General features: G+C 36.4%; 2 protein-coding genes across 4 annotated transcripts in view; one reads left to right on the top strand and one right to left on the bottom strand.

Moving 5' to 3' along the window:
• CCDC73 (coiled-coil domain containing 73) overlaps positions 1-20,298 on the top strand; it is a 310,502-nt gene that overhangs the window by 46,121 nt on the left and 244,083 nt on the right. The window lies entirely within an intron of this gene.
• The window catches only part of QSER1 (glutamine and serine rich 1), a 68,757-nt gene continuing 60,666 nt past the window's right edge, over positions 12,208-20,298 (bottom strand). For all 3 annotated transcript variants that reach the window (XM_037128211.2, XM_037128212.2, XM_037128213.2), the window contains 3 exons: positions 18,617-18,769; positions 17,515-17,610; positions 12,208-16,104 (listed from right to left, as the gene is read on the bottom strand). In XM_037128211.2, coding sequence (XP_036984106.2) covers positions 15,964-16,104; positions 17,515-17,610; positions 18,617-18,769 — 390 coding nt within the window. In that variant the 3' untranslated portion in view covers positions 12,208-15,963. The remainder of the gene's footprint in view (positions 16,105-17,514; positions 17,611-18,616; positions 18,770-20,298) is intronic.

The raw sequence follows: 20,298 nt of genomic DNA, 5'->3' as shown, positions 1-20,298 counted from the left end.
CTCTCTTTCTCCCTCCCTTCCCCTCTGTCTAAAAATAAATAAATTAATTTTTAAAAGAAGTTGAGCATTAGAGGATGTTTACCAGATAGAAGAGGAAGATGAGGAAGTAGAGGACTTCCAGGCAGGCAGAAGAAATATCATAAGTAAATCATGAAAACATGCTTAAAATGGCATACTCAGCAATAAAGAGCTCTGTGTGGCTACAGAGGAGACATGGGAGAATTGAAGGGAGGTTAGGTGAGAAATGTAAGGTGGGCTCCATCACGAGGGGTCTTTGGTGATCAGGAAACCAAATTCTGGTGATAATGTAGAGATAAGATTGAAGGGTTAAGAATTTAGGAGTGAGGTGGGGTAGGTGGTGTGGGAGGGGGAGAAAGAGTAGAAACAACTGTCATAGCATAAAAAAATAAAATATGTCAGATTTATTCAAACATCTGTTGGGAACACTTGAGATGCCAGTTTGTTGTTGTTTTTAGTGAAGTTACAATAAATGTTTTCATTCAGCAACAAAAAGAATCTAGGGATGAGGAGACCAGTAAAACCATGAAAGAGACAGATGATGAGGACCTGGTCTAAAATAGTTTTTGCTGAAGGAGACGTGGAAACGGAAAAAAAAAAGGAAAATTTAACTGGTTCCTTCCTTCCTTCTACACATTTTCTTGAGCACCCACTAATGGACAAGTGTTGAAATCAGTGAATATATAGATTACATGTGGTCAGAGAAGATGAAGGAGGAGTCAAAGATGACTCTAAGTACTTCAAGTTTGGGTAATTGTGCATAGTGGGGATATCCACACTTTAAAAAAATTGTTTTAATTTTCACTCAAGGATATGTTTATTGATTTTAGAAAGAGAGGAAGAGAGAGAGAAAGAAATAGCAATGTGAGAGAGAAACATCAGCTGGTTGCCTCCTGTTCATGGCCATGTATTGAACCCGCAACCTAGGCATGTGTCCTGACCAGGAATCAAACCCACACCCTTTGGTGTATGGGACAATGCTCTAACCAACGGAGCCACCTAGTTAGGGCGGTGTCTACAATTTTAAATAAGGCTAAAAAATTAGAGAGACTCTTCCAAGAATTCAACTTATGTATCAATATATAAAACTCAAGACTTTTTCTAACTGATGACCATAGTGTTTAGCTAAGGGTGGTGGGAACATATCACAGTCTTTGTTTTCTTTTCTTTTTTTAAAATTTTCTTTATTTTTAGAGAGAGGGGAAGGGAGGAGAAAGAGGAGAGAAACGTGTGAGATACATTGATTGGCCACCTGTCGCATGCCCCAACTGGGGACCTAGCCCACAACCCAGGCCTATGCTCTGACTGGGAATCGAACAGGTGAACCTTCAGTTCACACGTCAGCACTCAGCCCACTGAGCCACACCAGCCAGGACCAGTTTATGTTTTCTTAATATATTTTTAAATTTTAAATTCTGGAAGAAAACACATTTTATAAAATTTTTACGCTCTTAACCATTTTTAAGTGTGCAGGGTAGTAGTGTTAACTAGATTCACATTGTTATATAACAGATTTCTATACAATCCGCAAAACTGAGACTCTATACTCATCAAATAGCTATTCCCCATTTCCCTCTACCCCCAACCCCTGGGAACCACCATTCTATGTACTGTCTTCATGATTTTGACCAATCTAGATATCTCATATCATTGGAATTATACAGTATTTTTCTTTTTGTGGCTGGCATATTTCACTAAGCAAAATGTTCTCAATGTTCAGCCACATTGAAGCATGTGACAAAATTTCCTTTTATTTTAAGGCTGAATAATTCTCTATTGTATGTATATACCACATTTTTTTTTTCTGTCAGTGGACTTTTGGGTTACTTACACTTCTTGTCTATTGTGACTAATACTACAGTGAACATGGGTGTGCAAAGATATCTTTGAAATAATTCTTTTAGTCCTTTTGGATAGGTACCAAGAAGTGGTATATATGCATATACGCATCATATAGTAATTCTAATTTTTGAGGAACCACCATATTTTTCATAATGGCTGCATCAGTTTACATTTCTACCAGCAGTACACAAGGGTTTCAGTTTTTCCACACCCTTGTCAACACTTGTTATTTGCTGGTTTTTGTTGTATTGACCCTCCTAATGGGTATGTGATGTCTTGTGGTTTTGATTTGCATATCCCTGGTGATCATTGATGTTAAGCATCTTCTCATATTGCATATCTTCTTTGGAGAAATGGTTATGCAAGTCATTTATTTGTCCATTTTTTAAAATCTGGTTACTTGTTTTTCTTTGTTGTTGAGTTGTAGGAGTTTTTAAAATATATTCTGGAATTCACCCTTATCAGATGTATGATTTGTAATTATTTTCTCCAATTCTGTAGGTTGACTTTTTGCTTTGTTGACTGTTTCCTTTTATTTGTAGAAAAATTTTAAGTTTGATAGTCCCGTTTGTCAATTTTTGCTTTTATTGACTATACTTTTGGTGTCACTTATAAGATATCATAAGCGGTAAATGTCATGAAATGCCAAATCCAATGTCATGAAACTTTCCCCATGTTTTCTTCTCAGAGTTTTATAGTTTTAGGTTTTCTGTGTAGGTCTTTAATCTATATTAAGTTAATTTTTGCATATGGTATGAGGTAAGTGTCCAATTGCACTATTTTGCATGTGGATATGTTTTCCCAGCACTCCAGATAGCGGCAGGCCTCCCTATTCCCCCAGCTCCCAGTGGGAGGACTTTCTTTCCTGGAGGAGCAGAACATCGGCATTTCTCATCCTGCCCCCAAATACCTATTTGAGGCTAAGTCCTGGGCGAGTATGGTTGAGGTAGGGATTTCCTTCTGTCCAGCCTCATGGAATGGAGGCTCTACCTTGGATGTGACATGCTGAGCTTGTCACTAGGACCCCGATCATACTTGTCCTGGCTCATGAAGCCATGGTTTCCTGCCAGAAGAGGCAAGCTGAGAGGACTCCATACAATACTCCCTGTACCCACACCCCCTTACTGTCCCCAAGAAGCACTCAGTTGGTTGAGTGGGGATGTTATTCCAAGAGCTTACTATCACGACCCATCCAGGCTCAGAGATTTTGCCTGGTAGGGGAAGCAGGTCATAGAAAAGATAACTACCAATCTCTTCCCAAAGACACTGACTTCATTCTCAATAGAGTATGAAGATCAAACTTAAGAGCACTCACAAGAACAGTGCAGGTTATGGTAAAAAGCAATCGGTAGGAGGTTCAAGATAGAACCTAAATTGTAGGCTGGATAGTTTTCAGAAGAGCACCAACAATGAAACAATTGGGAGAAAGTTGGGAACAATTATTGAACACTGACCGCAGTAAGTATCTCTTCAAATGAGCCTCGATTGGATTAATTTGTAGAGCAATTCATGCCCAGGCCATTGTTGAAAACTGTAGAACAATCAGTCAGAAATTAGTATATTTGAACACCTGGGTGTGGTCATGGGCAGAGAGGAAGACAGCCTTACCGTAGCCTCTGTCAGGCAGCATGACCGCAGGCCCACACACATCTGCACTCCTCCGGGGGGCAGTACCCGAGGCTCAGCACTGTGTGTGGTGAGTAGGCAGGGGAGATGTCACTGAACAATTAAGCAAATGATAAGTCCTAGGAAGGGCCGGGGAATAGAACTACTATAAGCTACAATATATTGTCTGAAAACATCCAGTTTGTAACAAAAACTATGAAAACTGCAAAGAAATAGAAACATATGACCCTATAACCAGGGTAAAAGCAGGCAATAGAAGTTGTCTCTAAGAGTGACCTGGTGTCAGTTATAAAAAGACCTCAAAGAAGCTCTTATGAATGTGTTCAGACAACAAAGGAAGCCACAATTGAAGAAGGGAAGGAAGGTATAATGACATTGCTTCAAGTAGGAACAGAGAGAAATTATAAAAAAAAAAAAAATAGAACCAGATGGAAACTCCAAAGTTGAAAAGTAGAATAAATGAAATAATAAACCTATGGGTGGGGCCCAGTAGTACATTTGAAGTGACAGAAGAAAGACTAAGTAAACTTTAAGACAGATCAAGAGGTCATGCAAAATGAAGAACAGAGAGACCCCAAAAAAGAACAATAATGAGGGAGAGCCTCAGAAGAAATGTGGGACACCACTAGCACAACATATGTGTAATGGGAGTTCCAGAAGAAGAGGATAATGAGAAAAGAGCAGGCCTGGCTGGTATGGCTCAGTGGATTGAGCACTGGCCTGTGAACCAAAGGGTTGCTGGTTCGATTCCCAGTCAAGGTACATGCCTGGGTTGTGGGCCAGGTACCCAGTTGAGAGTGTGCAAGAGGCAACCACACATTAAGGATTCTCTCCCTCTATTTCTCCCTCCCTTCCCCAACTCTCTAAAAATAATTAAAATCTTTAAAAAAATAAAAAAGAGAAAAGAACAGAAAAATAGATTTGAAGAAATAATGGGAAAAACATCAAATTTATTGAAAACAATAATGAAAGCTAGGCAAAGATATCACAAAAATAAAATACTACATACTAATAATATCTATTAAGAATATGGATGCAAAAATCCTCAACAGCATACTAACAAAGTATCTAGCAACCTAAAATAAGAATTTACAACATGGATCAAGTAGGCTTTACCTGAAAAATGGAAGGTTGGTTTAATATTTAAAAACCAATTAATGCAATAAATCATATTAATAGAATGAAAAACAAAACCAAAATGAATCTCAACGGTCACCCGAAAAGATTTCACGGCAGGAGTCCGGTGACTATGAGGGATACATTTGTTAAAGCTGGGAACAGTGAAACAAGGAGGGGCTTAGCACAGAAGAAGCGACAGGAGAGTCTAGGCTGGGCTGTCTTAGTTCACTGGAAAGCCAGAGAAAAGGGGGTTTTGGGGACAGGTTCAGGGGAGTGGCCTGGGACAAGCTAGCAGTTGCCCCTTGCCTTAGAGTTTAGGAGACTTGTGCCTGTGGGGAAACAAGTGGGGGAAGAGGATGGAAAAGGAAATGGCACAGGCTACTTTGTCTTGAGGCTTTTATTTCTTTTTTTTGCAGGCCTTAATCTTAGGGGAGGATTTCAGCAGAATATTAATTAGTTCTCCATCTGTGCCTCTCAGGGTCATGGTCTCCATTGATTGGTCAATGGCAGGGCAGAGGGTCTTTAGTCATCGTAGTGGGTCCTGGCCTCGTCCATCTCGTTTTGCTGCTTTTTTGGGGCGTTAGCTGAAATGCAACTGAGGCCTAGATGTTATCTCCAGGGAGGAAAGGTCAGGGGAATAGAGGTTATTCTGGGGGCCAGGTTCTTATTTTCCCAGTTCTGTCCCTGCCAGGCACTCAGGGGCTTCCCTACCCTGGTGACCACCTGCACCTGTCTGTAAATTGCTTGGTCATTGTCTTCAACTCTCTGTAGCTTAACACTATCCTGTCTCACCCTGGCCAGGAATCAAACCCCAACCTTTTTGGTGTATGGGACAAGGGTCCAACCAACTGAGCCATATCAGCCAGGGCTTGACATTGTGATTTTCATTCAGTTGAAAATACTATTTGCCTTTATCACTTTCTCCTTTGACTAGGGATTATTTAGAATTTTGTTGTTTCACTTACAAATGTTTGGGTTTTCCAGCTATTTTTCTGATATTATTTTATGGTTTAATTTCATTGTGGTCAGAGAACAAACATTATTTACTATTTGTCTGAGTTGGTTTTTTTGTGTGTGTGCGTTTTTCTTTGTTGGGGGTGGGTTGCTTTTGCATTAATTTTATAATTCAGTTTACTTCCTTTATTGATTTATTAGGTATGCCTGTCTTTTCAATCCTTGTTTCTATTAAGTAATGTGTCTTTTTCCTCTGGCTGCTTTTAAGATGGTGTTTTTATCATTGGCTTTAAGCAATTTGATTATTATGTGCTTTAATGTAGTTTTCTTCATGCTTCTCATGTTGGGGTTCTTTGAGCTTCTTGGAATTGTGTGTTCAGAATTTCCATTAAATGTATAAAAATGTTAGCCATTATCTTTTTTCCTAATTTTTTTATTGTTTTCCAATTATAGTTGTCCCCATTTTTCTCAATTACTCTCCCCTGCCCCACCGACCCCCTGCCTCCCACATTCAGTCCCCTCCACCTGCCCCCAACCCCCGTGCTGTCTTTGTCCATGGGTCCTTTATTCGACCTTCCCCTTTTTCCCCATTATCTCCTCTTCCTCACTCCCCTCTAGTCACTGTCAAGTTGTTTTTTACTTCTATGTCTCTGGGTTCTATTTTGCTTGTTTGTTTTGTAACCATTATTTCTTTAAGTGTTTTTTGCTGTCACACTTTCCCTCTCAGGGACTCCAATTACTTCTATATTAGGCTGCTTAAAATTATTCTAGTACTCTGTACACTAGTAATTTTTAAATCTTTTTCCTCTGTTTCATTTTGGATAGTTCCTATTGCAATGTCTTTAAGTTTACTAATCATTTCTTCTAAAATAGCTAATCTGATATTAATCCTATTCAGTGTATTTTTATCTCAAAAATTAAATTTTCATCTCTAAAAGTTGAGTTTATGTTCTTTTTATCTTCCACATCTCCCTTGTTTTGCTTATGCTTTCCTCTACCTTCTTGAACGTATATATTTATAATTGCTGCCTTATAATCCATTTGTACTAGTTTTATTTTTGTCTTTTCTGGGTCTATTTCTGTGGATTGATTTTTTTTCTTATGTGAATTGTATTGTCTTGAGTCTTTGCATTCCTAGTAATTGTTTATTTGATGACAATGTGAATTTTACATTATTGGGTGTAGAATTTTTTTCTGTATTCCTTTAGATATTTTTAGGCTTTGCTCTGGATGCAATTAAGTGACTAAGAAACAATGTAATTTTTTTCAATCTTGCTTTTTTTTCAGTCTTGCTTTTAAGCTTTGTTAGATGGGTTCAGTACAGCCATTAGTTGAGGTCCAATTTTGTCACAGTGAGACAATAGTCTTCTGAGTACTCTACTGATGCCCTGTGTTAGAAAGCTTTGCAGTCTTACTGGTGGTAACATGAACTCTAGTAGTCCCTGTGTGAGCTCAGAGGATTATTATACCTGACTCTACAGTGGTCCTTTCCTTGGCTTTGTTAGTTTTCTCCTACAAGTATGCAGGTCAATACTTAGTTGGAATCTTGAGGGGAACCCTCTCCAAATCTCCACAACTCAATATTTATGCGTCACTCTCCTCTCTGGTACTCTACTCTGCAAATTCTAGCTGCCTAGGCATCACCAAAGCAAGAAGTTTATCTCCTTAACTTAGCAAGACCTACAGGCTCTGTTTAGTTCACTTTTTCTGTATGTAGCCTAGAAATTACAGGCAGTAAGCTACAACAGACATAAGGCTCAACTTACTTGTTTCCTTTCTTTTAGGATTACTGTCCTGTGCTGTCTTTTTAAAATTTAATTGAAAACTTATTTATTTGAGAAAAAGAAAGAGACGTACTGACTTGTTCCACTGATTTATGTATTCATTGGTTGCTTCTTGTAATCTGCCTGGCTGGAGATTGAACTCACAACCTTAGCGTATCAGGATGATTGATGCTCTAATAAACTGAGCTATCTGCCAGGGTGCTTTCTACAGTTAATTTTTAAAAAATACTTTATTTACTTATTTTTTTATTTTTAGAGAGATCGGGAGGGAGGAAAAGAGGGAGAGAAACAATAATGTGTGGTTGCCTCTCTCACGCCCCCTAGTGGAGACCTGGCTGGCAACCCAGGCATGTGCCCTGATTGGAAATAGAACAGGCATCCCTTTGGTTCACAGGCTCTCATTCAATCCACTGAACCACACCAGCCAGGGCATGAATTTTTTAAAACCTCATAATTTTATGCTTAAAAAAGTATTTATTTATAGAGAGGGAAAGGAAGGGAGAAAGAGAAGGAGAGGAACATTGATGTGTGAGAGAAATACCAATTGGTTGACTCTCAAACACACTCAGATTGGGGACTGGGCCCACCACCGAGCCATGGGCCCTGATCCAGAACTGAACCTGCAACATTTTGCTTTGTGGGATGCACCAACCAACTGAGCTACACTGGTCAGGGCACTTTTGTTTTTTAAGGTAGAAAGCTTTATGTGGTCCCTATTACCCCATCATGAGAGTGACCATTAGTTTTGGCCTTTATCCTAAGAACAAGAGACTGCATTGAAGGGTTTCCAGTGAGTAGTCACATGGTCAGGTGTTTGAAATCACTGACTGCTGTGTGGAGAATGGACAGAAGGAAAGCAAGATGGGAAAGGGGGAGATAGTAATTCATTATTATATAGCAGTCCTGGCAACTGATGGTGTTTTGGACCAAGAAAATGACAGTGGAAGACAGAAATTGGAAAAGGTAAGATTTATTTAGGAACTGACAACATATTATGGCCTTGTTTAGTTCAAAGAATATGACACAGTGGCAAGTCTGACCCGTATGTGAAGGGAGTTTCATTATGAACCTTTGAAAATCTTACGGCAGGAGACAGGTGTGTATATAAATTGTATTTGTGCTTCTGGATAGACCAGAGAGATCTTTTTAAGCCAATCCATGATGACTATGTGCAGAGCTAGCTTTAAGCTTTTCTATGCCATAGTTGATAACTCAGCGGTTGTCATGGACTGAAATTCATTTTTGAAACCCCGTCAATGTGGTGGTATTTGGAAAAGGAGTCTTCGAGAAGTAATTAGGGTGAAATAAGGTCATGCGTGTGGTTCATGTTGGGATTAGTGCCCTTATAAGAGACACCAGAGAGTTTGCTCTCGGTGCCACATGAGGACACAGCACGAAAGAGTCCACCTGCGAGCCAGGAAGAGGTCTCACCAGCAACTGACTGCTGGAATCTGGGAGTTGTAGTCTCCAGGTCCGTGAGAAGCTAACTTTCTGTAGCCACCTAGTCTATTACATTTTGTTATAACAGCTAATATAGTGCTGTTCAACTACCAGTTATGGTAATGGCTTTTCACCTTTCTCATTTGAATGGCAGTGTTTATTCATGAGCAGTATGGACATACTTAAAAAAACACACAAGTTTTTCCTTCACAGTGCTTTGTGAGTACTTTAATTCACAAAGCACTGTGAATTAAAATCTTAAGTTAAAAGATTTTACTTTAATGCAAAATCTTTTTGATAATGGTTTGCAAACTCCTGTGATAATGTTAGTGCATTTGCCTTAGCATTGGCTGTGAAAAAGCCCTAACTTCCTGACTTCTCCAAAAGTCAAACAACATTATCTTATAATAATAAACCCAATGGAGGGCTGGCATTTAAAACACTTTATTCGCCTATTAGCAGTTTTTAAGTCATTGATAAAGACTGTATGTAAACAAAGCTAATTTAAAAAGTTCATTTGGAAGCCAGGTTCCCTCTGTAGGCTGTTGCTAGTGTTTCGAATTCTCGTTTCACTGCTTAAAGACACCTGCTCTCTGATAATAGTCCATTCGCTTCTACAGATTAAATGGAAATTGTAAATATAACAAGAGAATAGACTCTGGTCTATTGAAAAGCACAATGAGAACTAAGGAAGTGACGTGCAAAAAATGGGTACTGTAAGAGATACTTTCTTTTAAAGACAGAAATTCATGGATGGATCACTGACAGTTTGGCATTTTGAACTACTTTGAAGCCACCTTGCAAACACCACACTGATTCCAAATAAACTCTTATTTATGTATCCACCCATCTATCAAATATGGTCCCATTAAGTGCCTATTATGTAAAACACATGCTATTGGAGATAGAAGACTTAACTGAATATAGACCTCAAGTACTCCATAATTAACTGTTGATATCAGACATTACTAGTGTAATTAATCTTCACTAGTCACAAGGTGGACTAAGCACTGTAAAATAGGTGCTTAGTTATTTTGAGAGTCTTGCAAGTTCATAAAATACAGTAAATAATGTGGTAAGCCCTTTCCATTCTTACTATTCTGCTGTATCTTTTTTGGTGCTGACAAACTGAACCACTCTGCATTTCGCCCAACATTCCAGTCTGCCAAGAACATTACTAGTTGAAGAGTTGCCTAAATTTGAGGATGGGAAACACCTAGGTTGTTTCACACAACATGCTTGAGAACAGAACTAGTTTAGTGGCAGAACAAAAGCAGAAACCATTCTCCTGAATACAAACTAAATATCATGTCATCTTATGCATCCAGCTCTTTACAATAAAATCCTCCCAACCTGAGGCTTGGATTAGTCATTACTGCTTCCATGAAACCTTCCCTGACTTCCCCAAGTAAATGGAGCCTTCCTGCAAGTATTTTTTCTCACAATGAGTGCATCTACCAGAAACAGCCATTTACTTATACCAGGACCTTCTTCCCTAATTATTCTTGCTGGAGTGTGCCAAGCCCGGGTCAGGAATGTGAAATTCTGGGCCCCGGGCCCTGTCTGCATGAGGACAAAATGTCAAACATGATGGCCACTGCATTTCACTTTTTTCATAAAATACCAGCAACTTTTGTATTTTACAAACTCTTGGTATTGATATTTTCTCATGATGTTGGAATTACTATTACTCACAAAGGTCATTAATACTTTTATTGCAAAAACCTAGTGAATACTCCGTTTTACCTTATGAATGTTCCCTGTAACCTTCCTTTCCTATATCCAGTTATTCATCAAATATTTAATGAGACCAGATACTGCACCAGATACTGGGACTGCAATAGTGAGCAAAACACACATGGGTGGTACCATCGGGAGCTGACAGGACAGAGCGTGAGAGAGCACCAACCAAGCAACCACCAGAGTGGTAAATGTTCCATAGGAGGAATCACTGGGTACCTGTTTGGTCCAGAAGGTTACAATCTAATCTGGTTAGTAGAAGTGATGTTAAAGTGAAATCTGAGGAATTAAGAGGTGAAAGAATACTTCAGATGAGGGAAGATGAAACACTGGAGGCAAGAAAAAAACACACATTTAAGGAACTTAAAGAAGTTCATGGAGGAAGAAGGGCAGTAGGGAGGAGGGACGGTGCTATAAAGGGCTTCGTAAATTACGATAGAGTTTGGGTTAAAGACTATGAAAGGCCTCGGGAAGGTTGTGAAGGAGGGTAAGAACAAGAGAAAAGTAATTTTGGCTGCAATTTAAGAAAAACCTTTCTGTCACTTCCATTATGTCTATTCTAGACATGTCTTCAATGATGATCATTGTTCTTATTCTAGCTAAATACTGTAAGGAGCTAAATTAAAAGAACCTTTATATTTCACTTGAGTATGAACAGTTAACTTTCCATGTATCACAGGTAAATTATAAGTAAAACTTGTTATTTTTGCAGAGTAACTTCTTGACTCCTGATTGACATCACAAAGTAGATAAGGTGTGACAATAGACCAATAGGTAACTGTATCTCCCTTTTATTTGAAACCAGTCAGCTCTAAATTATTCATTCTAACTGAAGAACAGATATGTACATCGCCTGAAATGATCAATAATCCAGATAGTTCCTGTGTCACTTTAAAATGTGCTTTTTAATTTTTATTTAAACACAGATATCTCTGAAATCTAGGAATTTACTTAAAGCCACACTGCAGAAAAGGGCCAGTCCACAATATGTATTCTTGTGACCCCTTCCATACTGGGAACTGAAAGCTTGTGTTAGGCTGATGTCAAGACCTAGTAGGCAGTGACTTATAAATTTTTTTGACATTTTCTGTACTTGACATTAAAAAAAACAATTATGAATATCTTAATTTTTCTGCTAATATTTCCAAATGGAAAACAAAGAGAAGCAGTATCCCCTTTCACATCTTCCTTGAGAAGAGTCGTGTTAAATAACTGAATTTAGAGTTTCTGAGATACAAAGTATATTTAAAAATACGAATAAAAAGAACCACGTGACATTAACAAAACAGTATAATATTAAGTTCTATCATTTAGATTTGCATAGGGATAATATAAACAATGACTATATTCTAAAATATTTTCTGGGAAATACTAAAAAAGAACATCAATTTCAGCAACTAAATGGAGAAGAAAACAGGAATGTTACCAAATTTTAAAACATTTTTTCATAGAGATCGTTGATTACACTGAATCTTTAGTTTTGACCTTTGTAAAGTAAATCAAGGAATAAGTGTTTTACAACCAAAACTAACTAAAACATTGCAAATATGCTGACAATATTTTTACTTGAAATAGGTCAGGAGGAACTCCTTTTTTTATAGATAATAAAAATATCTTGACAGCAGTTACTTTTAGCTTTGTTTTATTTTCAAATAAAAATTTAGAAAGGTGAGTTAATGGATTTATACATACTTATAGGTAGAAAAGGGCTAAGAGTTTTTAAAAAGATTTTATTTGTTTGTTTTTAGAGACTGGGGAAGGGAGTGAGAAAGGGCAAGAAACATTGATAAGAGAAACATTAACCGATGGAGACCTGGCCTGCCACCCAGGCGTGTACCCTGAGAATCAAACCAACCGAGCCATGTCAGCCAGGGCATAAAGAGTTTTATTTTAACACAAACTCAGATATTTTGTTATTGTCAGCTGGGGGTTGTATATAATTCATCAATATTGACTGAACTTGAGAAAATCATGGGTGAGTCCTATACCATATATACCTAAAACTTTAAGACTCTACAACCTGATGTGTGTTGTATGAGAAATCTGTAACGATGATGCTTTTGTATAGTACCAGTTTTCAACTCTTAAAAAAATAGACCAAACCCCAAAACATTCTGATTTTGTTGTTTAAAAAATTGTTTTCATTTTAATGATCTGAGTTAGTAACAAACAAATATACAAAATTGTCTTTCACATTTTCATACATTGTATTATGGACCACTTAAAACTCTGGACTACAAATGCAGGTTTCTTTGTATCCTTAACTTCAATTATTGTCACTTATAAATAAAGGTGATTTGCGAAAACATGCATTTGTGAACACAGATGCCAGAAGTTGCACATGGAAGTAGGTTAATGCACAACAATAGTGCACACTGTCCGTTTGTGCAGTTTGTGTCAAGTGCAACTGACATGGAAGCAGTTATCCTAGGATAGTTCACTGTATCTCAAAAGCACTTTGTAGAAACAGATGGAACTGCAGTTTAAAACAAAAATTGTACTCTACAAATACAATAAAATTCACAACTTGTACATTTGAAGAAACTTTTGGGACCCAAAGCTCTTTCAATAACCCTGCTGCTTTACTGGTTTTCTGGGTCTATCTCCAAAGTCATAGTTGGAAAATAGCTGCTCTAATGAAAATAAATAGGTATAGTAAAAGGAAAGTGAGACTTCAAAAAATATGAGGAAAGCCTTGAAAATAGTAATAATGTATGAATCATCTATAATTTTCATTTTTAAATTTAGAAACTTGAAGATAACCTGAACATTTTCTAAGCCATTTTAAATTTAAGATTTTTCCATATTTCTAATGTTTTCTAGGCCACTTCTCCCACCACTAATCTGAACTATAAATAAACACCAACATACAATTTTTTATATTAAATTATTTCCAGGTATCTGTAGTTAGAAAAATCTAATCTTTATTAAAAATGTTTTCCTGGGTTGCAACAACATATACTTTACCCTCTTTAACTCAGTCTACAACCTAAAGTTATTTCTATGTAAATTCCAAACTGCTTGGCAAGGAATGTGAATGCTAACCAGTTAGATATTTATTCAACTTCATAAAGGGTGGACTTACGTATGGTTGTCTTAATAACTGTCCTATTTTCTGCAAGGCCTGAATTTGATGTCCTTGCCTATGCTATATGGATAAAATGAGAGAAGATGGTGCAAAACAATGTAGTCTTCTCCAGGCAATATTACAGACTTGGCCTCTGATACTATGAAAACACTCATTTTAATAAGATTTATACAACTGCAAACAGTTTTAGGACAACTACGGTTGAAAACAGGTGATTTTTCTGCAGGAAACATCTGTTTTCCATGGGCCTTATCGTGAAGAAAATGTGGCCAGTGATTTCAAGCATGTACTTCAAGTTACCAAAATGTAGATGACTTTTAAAAATATATAAACCGTCAGTGATTCAAGCAAGTAAGCTGGGGGAGTAATGTATAGATGTATACTTACAACACTACACTGACATGTAGTTATCTACTCTGCACTTTGGAAAGGAAAGAAACCAATTCTGTCCAGAGTCAATACCAGAAAGAGATATGGCTGCTTCCTACTCTTCTATACTTAGCAAAATTAATTTTATGATTCTCTCACTGCTGATAGTTTGAGTTACCAAAATTAATCTAAGGTTGTTTTTGTTTTAAAAATAAGCTGCCTAAACAGGTTAAAAAAACCTTCAGAAATGAAACATTTAACCCTTGAGAGAAAGTTTGATTATTGAGTATCTTGTGTAATGGCAGGTACAAAGGTTCTTGAATGAAAGATTATTGCTTTTAAAAAGATAACCATCATAAATAAATATGTAAGCTTAACTCAAATATTCATTTTTCACTCAATGCTACAATGTTTTATTCTCAAATCAAGTCACATGTTGCCTTCAGTTCTTTGCCAATTTGCTGAGGTTCTGAATTGTAAAAAGTTGGCCTGTTATCTCAAAATTAAGACAGTAGCAACAGCCACATAAGCAGGTCTTATTTGGGCATTGAGCAGTAACACTGCTTTCTTGATAGGACTTAAGGCACTAAATGGTGATAAAATAAACAAAAGTATGATGATTAATCAACCACCTCTTTAGAATCCTAAAAAAGAAGATCGTTTAGAAGGACACTAGTACATCTTTTTCTCAAACACATAAGGCATCCTGTTGGCGAACACAAATAAAACACAAGGTCACGTTGAACGTAATACATTCACTGTCTCAGCTAAAGTACTTGACACACTAGCGAGCACACTAAAGAAGGCTATGACAGCATGGATAAAGGCTGGAAAGGCACCGAAAGGAGAGCTCTACCACTTCCAGTTCTGAAAGTCGGGTAAGCTGTGTTTAACACTGCATGTAGTCTAGTTATAAATTTTATTCTTTAAAATGTATAATGTGGTTAGATTTTTGTTTCAACAAATCAGTTAATCAAGTGCTAGTTTAATAAGAAATTTATTTTCATGAATCAGAAAATTACAGCAGTGTCTAACACAACCCCATTATAAAGCTAAACTAATTCTAGTACTGAATGCTTATTCTGGATAACACTGAAGCAAATCTGTATAAACAACAACGGTTACCTCAAGACAGAATTGACAATAGAAATTCAATATATAACTAAATAAGATTTACTGAAAATAATGAAAAGTGTAGTACAGATGCATCAAACATAATTGTAATCACATTTTCCTTGTGAAAAATACAACTATTAGTGAAATAAAATGTACAATTGAAAAATTTTCCAAAGGAAAAACAGTATAAAGGAAAATACTTTTCTTTCAGATAGGGAAAATAGTATGTCATTGTTTCTTTCATCACAATATAATTTGACACAAAAAGCAGTTATAGAATTGCACCAATTCCATATCCAGTTTCCTGAACATGTTAAGAGTAAAAGGAGTTCATAAAGCAGAATGCAGTTTCTGAATTTTCTATTTTAAACTGATGATACTCTCCTACAGAATGTCACAGCACACCAGATCTGTTTACATAATGTACAATACTTTCTATTTTGTGGCCAGACATGAATACAAACATGATTGCTGCCACCCTTATTTCATTCTGGTGTTTAGTCAGAGTAAGGAAAAAATAATCAAGCTACTTAAGTGTTATCTCTCTAGTAATAAAGAAAAATTATATTTAGTGCATGCTTCATCATTTGTCAAAAAACATTTGTGAAAATAAAACTCAGTTACCCAATGGATTACAAAATAGAAAACATTCATTAGGATAAAAATGCGGTGGGATGTAGGTCCATTTCCAAAGGACTGACTTCCTTGGCAGCACCACTGTCCTCCAGCAGAGGTCAAGCCAGCAAGTTCCAGGGTCAAAGCAGGTGTGCCTGCAGAAGGCCACTGCCCGACGTTTGATTATCTGAGGCCCTAGACCCTCCACCATTTCTTTAGTGCTATAAAATAGATGGAATTTTTGTGGAAATGTTAGGAACATTTCTGCTGTACATGATTTAGAAGTTCTCCAAACTTTTCAAATAGGTCTTCTACCCATTTTACATTTTTCATACAAAGTTGAACAATTTCTTCCTGTCCTAAATCTTCATTTTTTTTCTGCACAGAGGAGATCTAAAATAAAGAGAATTGCCACATTAGCTTATAACCTACCACTTTATGAGCTCTCCATAAGGGCTTGCTATTTCTATATCCTGAATGAAAAGAGGACAAGTAGTACAGATCTTCCAAAAAAAAATCCATCCATGAAGAATAATTATTTCATATTAAAACTGGATGAAGTCTAATCCTATTATTTTGGCCCCATGGGGGCAGGGAAGAAGGCTAGGAAAAGGGGTTCAAACTTTCTCAATTCCTTTCAATTGTGTTAAAAGCAAAATGACAATATTTGGGGTCAATTCTTCATTACAGAGCATATTTTGCGTGACCACCTTTGCTTTTTTCTTTGCTAAATAAAGGTTAGATTTATGAACATCTTCCAATAACAGACCATTATCAAATACATCAGTTATAGCTTTGAGTAAACTTAACCCTTTTTAATTAAAAAACTGATAGTGCTGGTCAAAAAAAGGCAGTAATGTCTACAACCATTTAAACACCACAAAGTGGTATTATTATTTTACATAATTTCTGAGCAACTTAAATTATAATACTCTCATAAAAACTACAACTAATCATTTCTTCATGCCAAGGCACAGATATCCCAATTCTCTATTAAGTAAGTGGGATAGGGCCAATTTAGTGATAAGGAAGACAGTGATATACCAGCAGTGACTAAAATGAGTGAAAATATGATTGACATACATTATGAGAGAAGAAAATACAATGAAGCTCCATTTATTATGGCAATGTAAAGCAAGCACTAATAACTCGAAAACATTACCACTTATAGCCCATGTGAGAGGTGGTGAGCCTTAGATTAATCTGAGCACAATAAATAACAGGTTCAGAACAATTTTCTACTCGTTATTTACAGGAGAATACAGACACATGCATTTTTATTTATAGTTGGAAAAATTATTTTATTGATTTTAGAGAGAGGGGAAGAGAGAGGAAGGGAGAGGGAGAGAGAGAGAACAATTTGTTATTCCACTTATTTATGCAGTTATTGGTTGATATTTGTATGTGCCCTGACTGGGGATAGAATCACAACCTTGGTGTATCAGGATGACACTCTAACCAACCAAGCTACCCAGCCAGGGCAACACATAAAACTTTTAAATAATTCTCTTTAACACATTAAAAAATACTATAGCTACAGTCCTGGCTGGTATGACTCAGTGGACTGAGTGCTGGCCTGAGAACCAAAATGTCACTGGTTCAATTCCTGGTCAGGGCACACGCCTGGGTTGCAGACCAATTGATGTGTATCTCTCACACATCGATGTTTCTCTCTCTCTCCCTCTCTCTCTTTCTCACTCCTTTCCCCTCTCTCTATAAATAAATGAATAAAATCTTTTAAAAAATACTATAGCTACAATCTCCTTAAAGTTAGCTTTAAAAATTAAATGAAAAAATAATTACCTCATCTTTACATATCAGGTAAATGTGGTACTTATAATGATGGAGTGAATGATACAAAGAATATAACTGGATTTTCTCTGGATCAACAGCAAACTCCTATAAGAAAACAGTTTATAGATGTATTTATTTCATGGAGCATCTTAGCTAAGAATACTTTTAAGAAAATACTAGATCAAAGTCTCAATGGCAATCTTAAAAGTGACTTGAATGGCCAAATATTAGCCTGTATATTAATAAGCTACTATTAATAAGAGGCTTAATTTAAAATAAGAATTGAAATTCCATTTTAAAATCACTTTTTCCTGAATATAAATATATACTATTTAAAAATACTTAACCATTATAGAAAAGCTTAAACAGCACACATATATGATGACTTACAAAGTTAAAGAATCCTGTAATTTCTTGGTTCAGAGTTAAATGAGGTTAACAGATTATATATTTTTCCATGTTTCCCCTGTGTATAACACATACTAACACTAATTTTATAATGTAATATATCATACTATACATATTCTTCTGTGATTATATTTTTATAACTTTTTAAAAAATCTAACTAAAACTTGGATATCTTTCTATTTATTGTATATACCACACCCCAATATAAATTACATGAGGGCAGACTATTTTTTACTGTTTTTTACTGTTATATTCCTAGTATTTAGAACTGTATTTGGCATATTATAGGCACTGAAAAATGTTTCCAGAAAGAATGAATGAATCTCTTCTTTTTCTGAAAAGGTATTAATTTAGACTATGCTTGAAAATGAGATGAATTCCTATTTTAATAATTTTACAGGTATGTAATTAACACTGAATGTTATGGAATGTATGCATGCTCATTTTTGTGTATGCATTTGTATCCAATGACATAACTATATACAAATATAAACACAAGCATGGGACAATCCCCTGCTTTGCTGATTTAAAAAACTGATGAGCACTTACTGAGTATCTGCTCCTTAGGCCAGATCTGCTCATTTCTACCTGAGAAGAATTCACATTTAACAACAACAATATAGTAAAATGTCTTTTACAATATTTTAAGTAGGAATTATATTAACCAGAAGAATTATAATTACATCAATGAATATATACTTACTTGTGCAGATTTAGTGGTTGTTTTAGAAGTCCTTAGAGTTTTCTTATTATAAGCTTTGCCATTCATTTTGATTTTAGAAATAGTAGATCCCCCACTTTTTGCTTTAGAGTCTCGTGTAATTATTGTTAGTTCAGGAAAACTTTCCAAAGCATTCTTTAAAATAAAGCAAAAATAACTGATGTCAGAAGAAAACTATTCTATACTACTTCCAGCTATTCAAATTTTATTTAAAAATATAGAAATATAGCTTAGAGGGGGGCAGGGGGCTGGGTATACGTGGGAAAAGGGGAAAAAAGCGAGGACAACACTAAGTGTAAACAAAAAACCCCAAAACACAGAAATGTGTACATCCATGTACACATAACACACAAATATATGTGGGGGGGCAGTGATAGAGTATGGTAAATATATACAATATACAAATACACACAAGTGGGGTATCAAACAGGGCCAGATTCTTTGTAGCTCCTCCCATCAAGATGGGAATGTAACCACACTTCCTGTGATCATTTTGTCATATATACAAATACTGAATCTCTGCTATGTTCCTGAAACTAATATTGTATGCAATTATACCTCAATGAAAAAATGTGGAATCTATTTCTTCATCCCTTGAATCTGGGTCAACCTTATAACACGGTTTAAGCAATAGCACCTGACACAGGGAACTCCTGAATGAGGCTTAAGTTTTTTGTAATAAGGCCTTTCTGGCTTCAAGGTAGGAGAAAGAGGGACATACAGATGCTTTTAATTTCTGATGGGGTTATGTTCTGACAAACCCTAAGCTGAAAATACTGTTAAGTCAAAAATGTGTTTAATACTCCAACATGGAGCATTGTTGTTTACCCTCGTGATCGTATGTTTGATTGGGAGCTGGTGGCTCCCTATATATTGTAGCCCAAGATCAAAATTTTAAACTTGAAGTACAGCTTCTACTAAATTCATAGCTTTTACACCATCCTCAAGTCAAGAAATTAAGTTGAGCCATTGTAAATCTAAGTTTCTTCAAAAGCCTATTAGTTGAACCACTGTTAATGCTCTGAAACTTGGCCACGCCCTGGATCAGGGTGAGAGCAGAGGGAAACAGAAGCACTGTAATGTTCTTCTGGGTTCACCACGTACATCTCTTGCTTCTTTTGACTATAGGAAAAGCAGCTGTGAAACGAGAGTGTAAAACCGAGTTTGGTGAGTTCTTCAACCACAATGATATAATAGTTACCACTGACAATTTAGTAGCCAAATGGCAGAATCAGTGCCAGTCCATTCTTCCAAAAGCCACAGGTACATTTATGCCCTTACTTACTAGGCAAATCATACTGACACGAAAAGCTACAAACCATAACTGAATGATATGTGTAGCTAAACTTAACTAGTTTGAATAGTATTAAAAATTGAGCTACTAGTATCATTTACTTGATACTTGATACTAGAAGGGCTCCCATGATATTTATTTTCCCCCATTATGTTTATTATACAGAATGTAGTTTTCATTTGATAAGCTCCTTTTCAAACCCCGCATGAGGTCCCAAGCACTTGGTATTGTGACCCTAACAACAGTGCTTTTTTAAACAGATAACCTAATGTTTTTAGATACAAGTGTAGGAAGGAACTAAGTTTTATTTAATAGACACAATGAAATTTCTGGGATTTCCTACCAGAGTGGTTATCATTAATTTCTAGCT

The sequence above is a fragment of the Artibeus jamaicensis genome, unplaced genomic scaffold (assembly GCF_021234435.1).
Source record: "Artibeus jamaicensis isolate MK-2021 breed Jamaican fruit bat unplaced genomic scaffold, CSHL_Jam_final contig_797, whole genome shotgun sequence".
NCBI lineage: Eukaryota > Metazoa > Chordata > Mammalia > Chiroptera > Phyllostomidae > Artibeus > Artibeus jamaicensis.
Note: the sequence above shows the minus strand (reverse complement) of the source record. Positions and strands in the feature narration are given on the sequence as shown.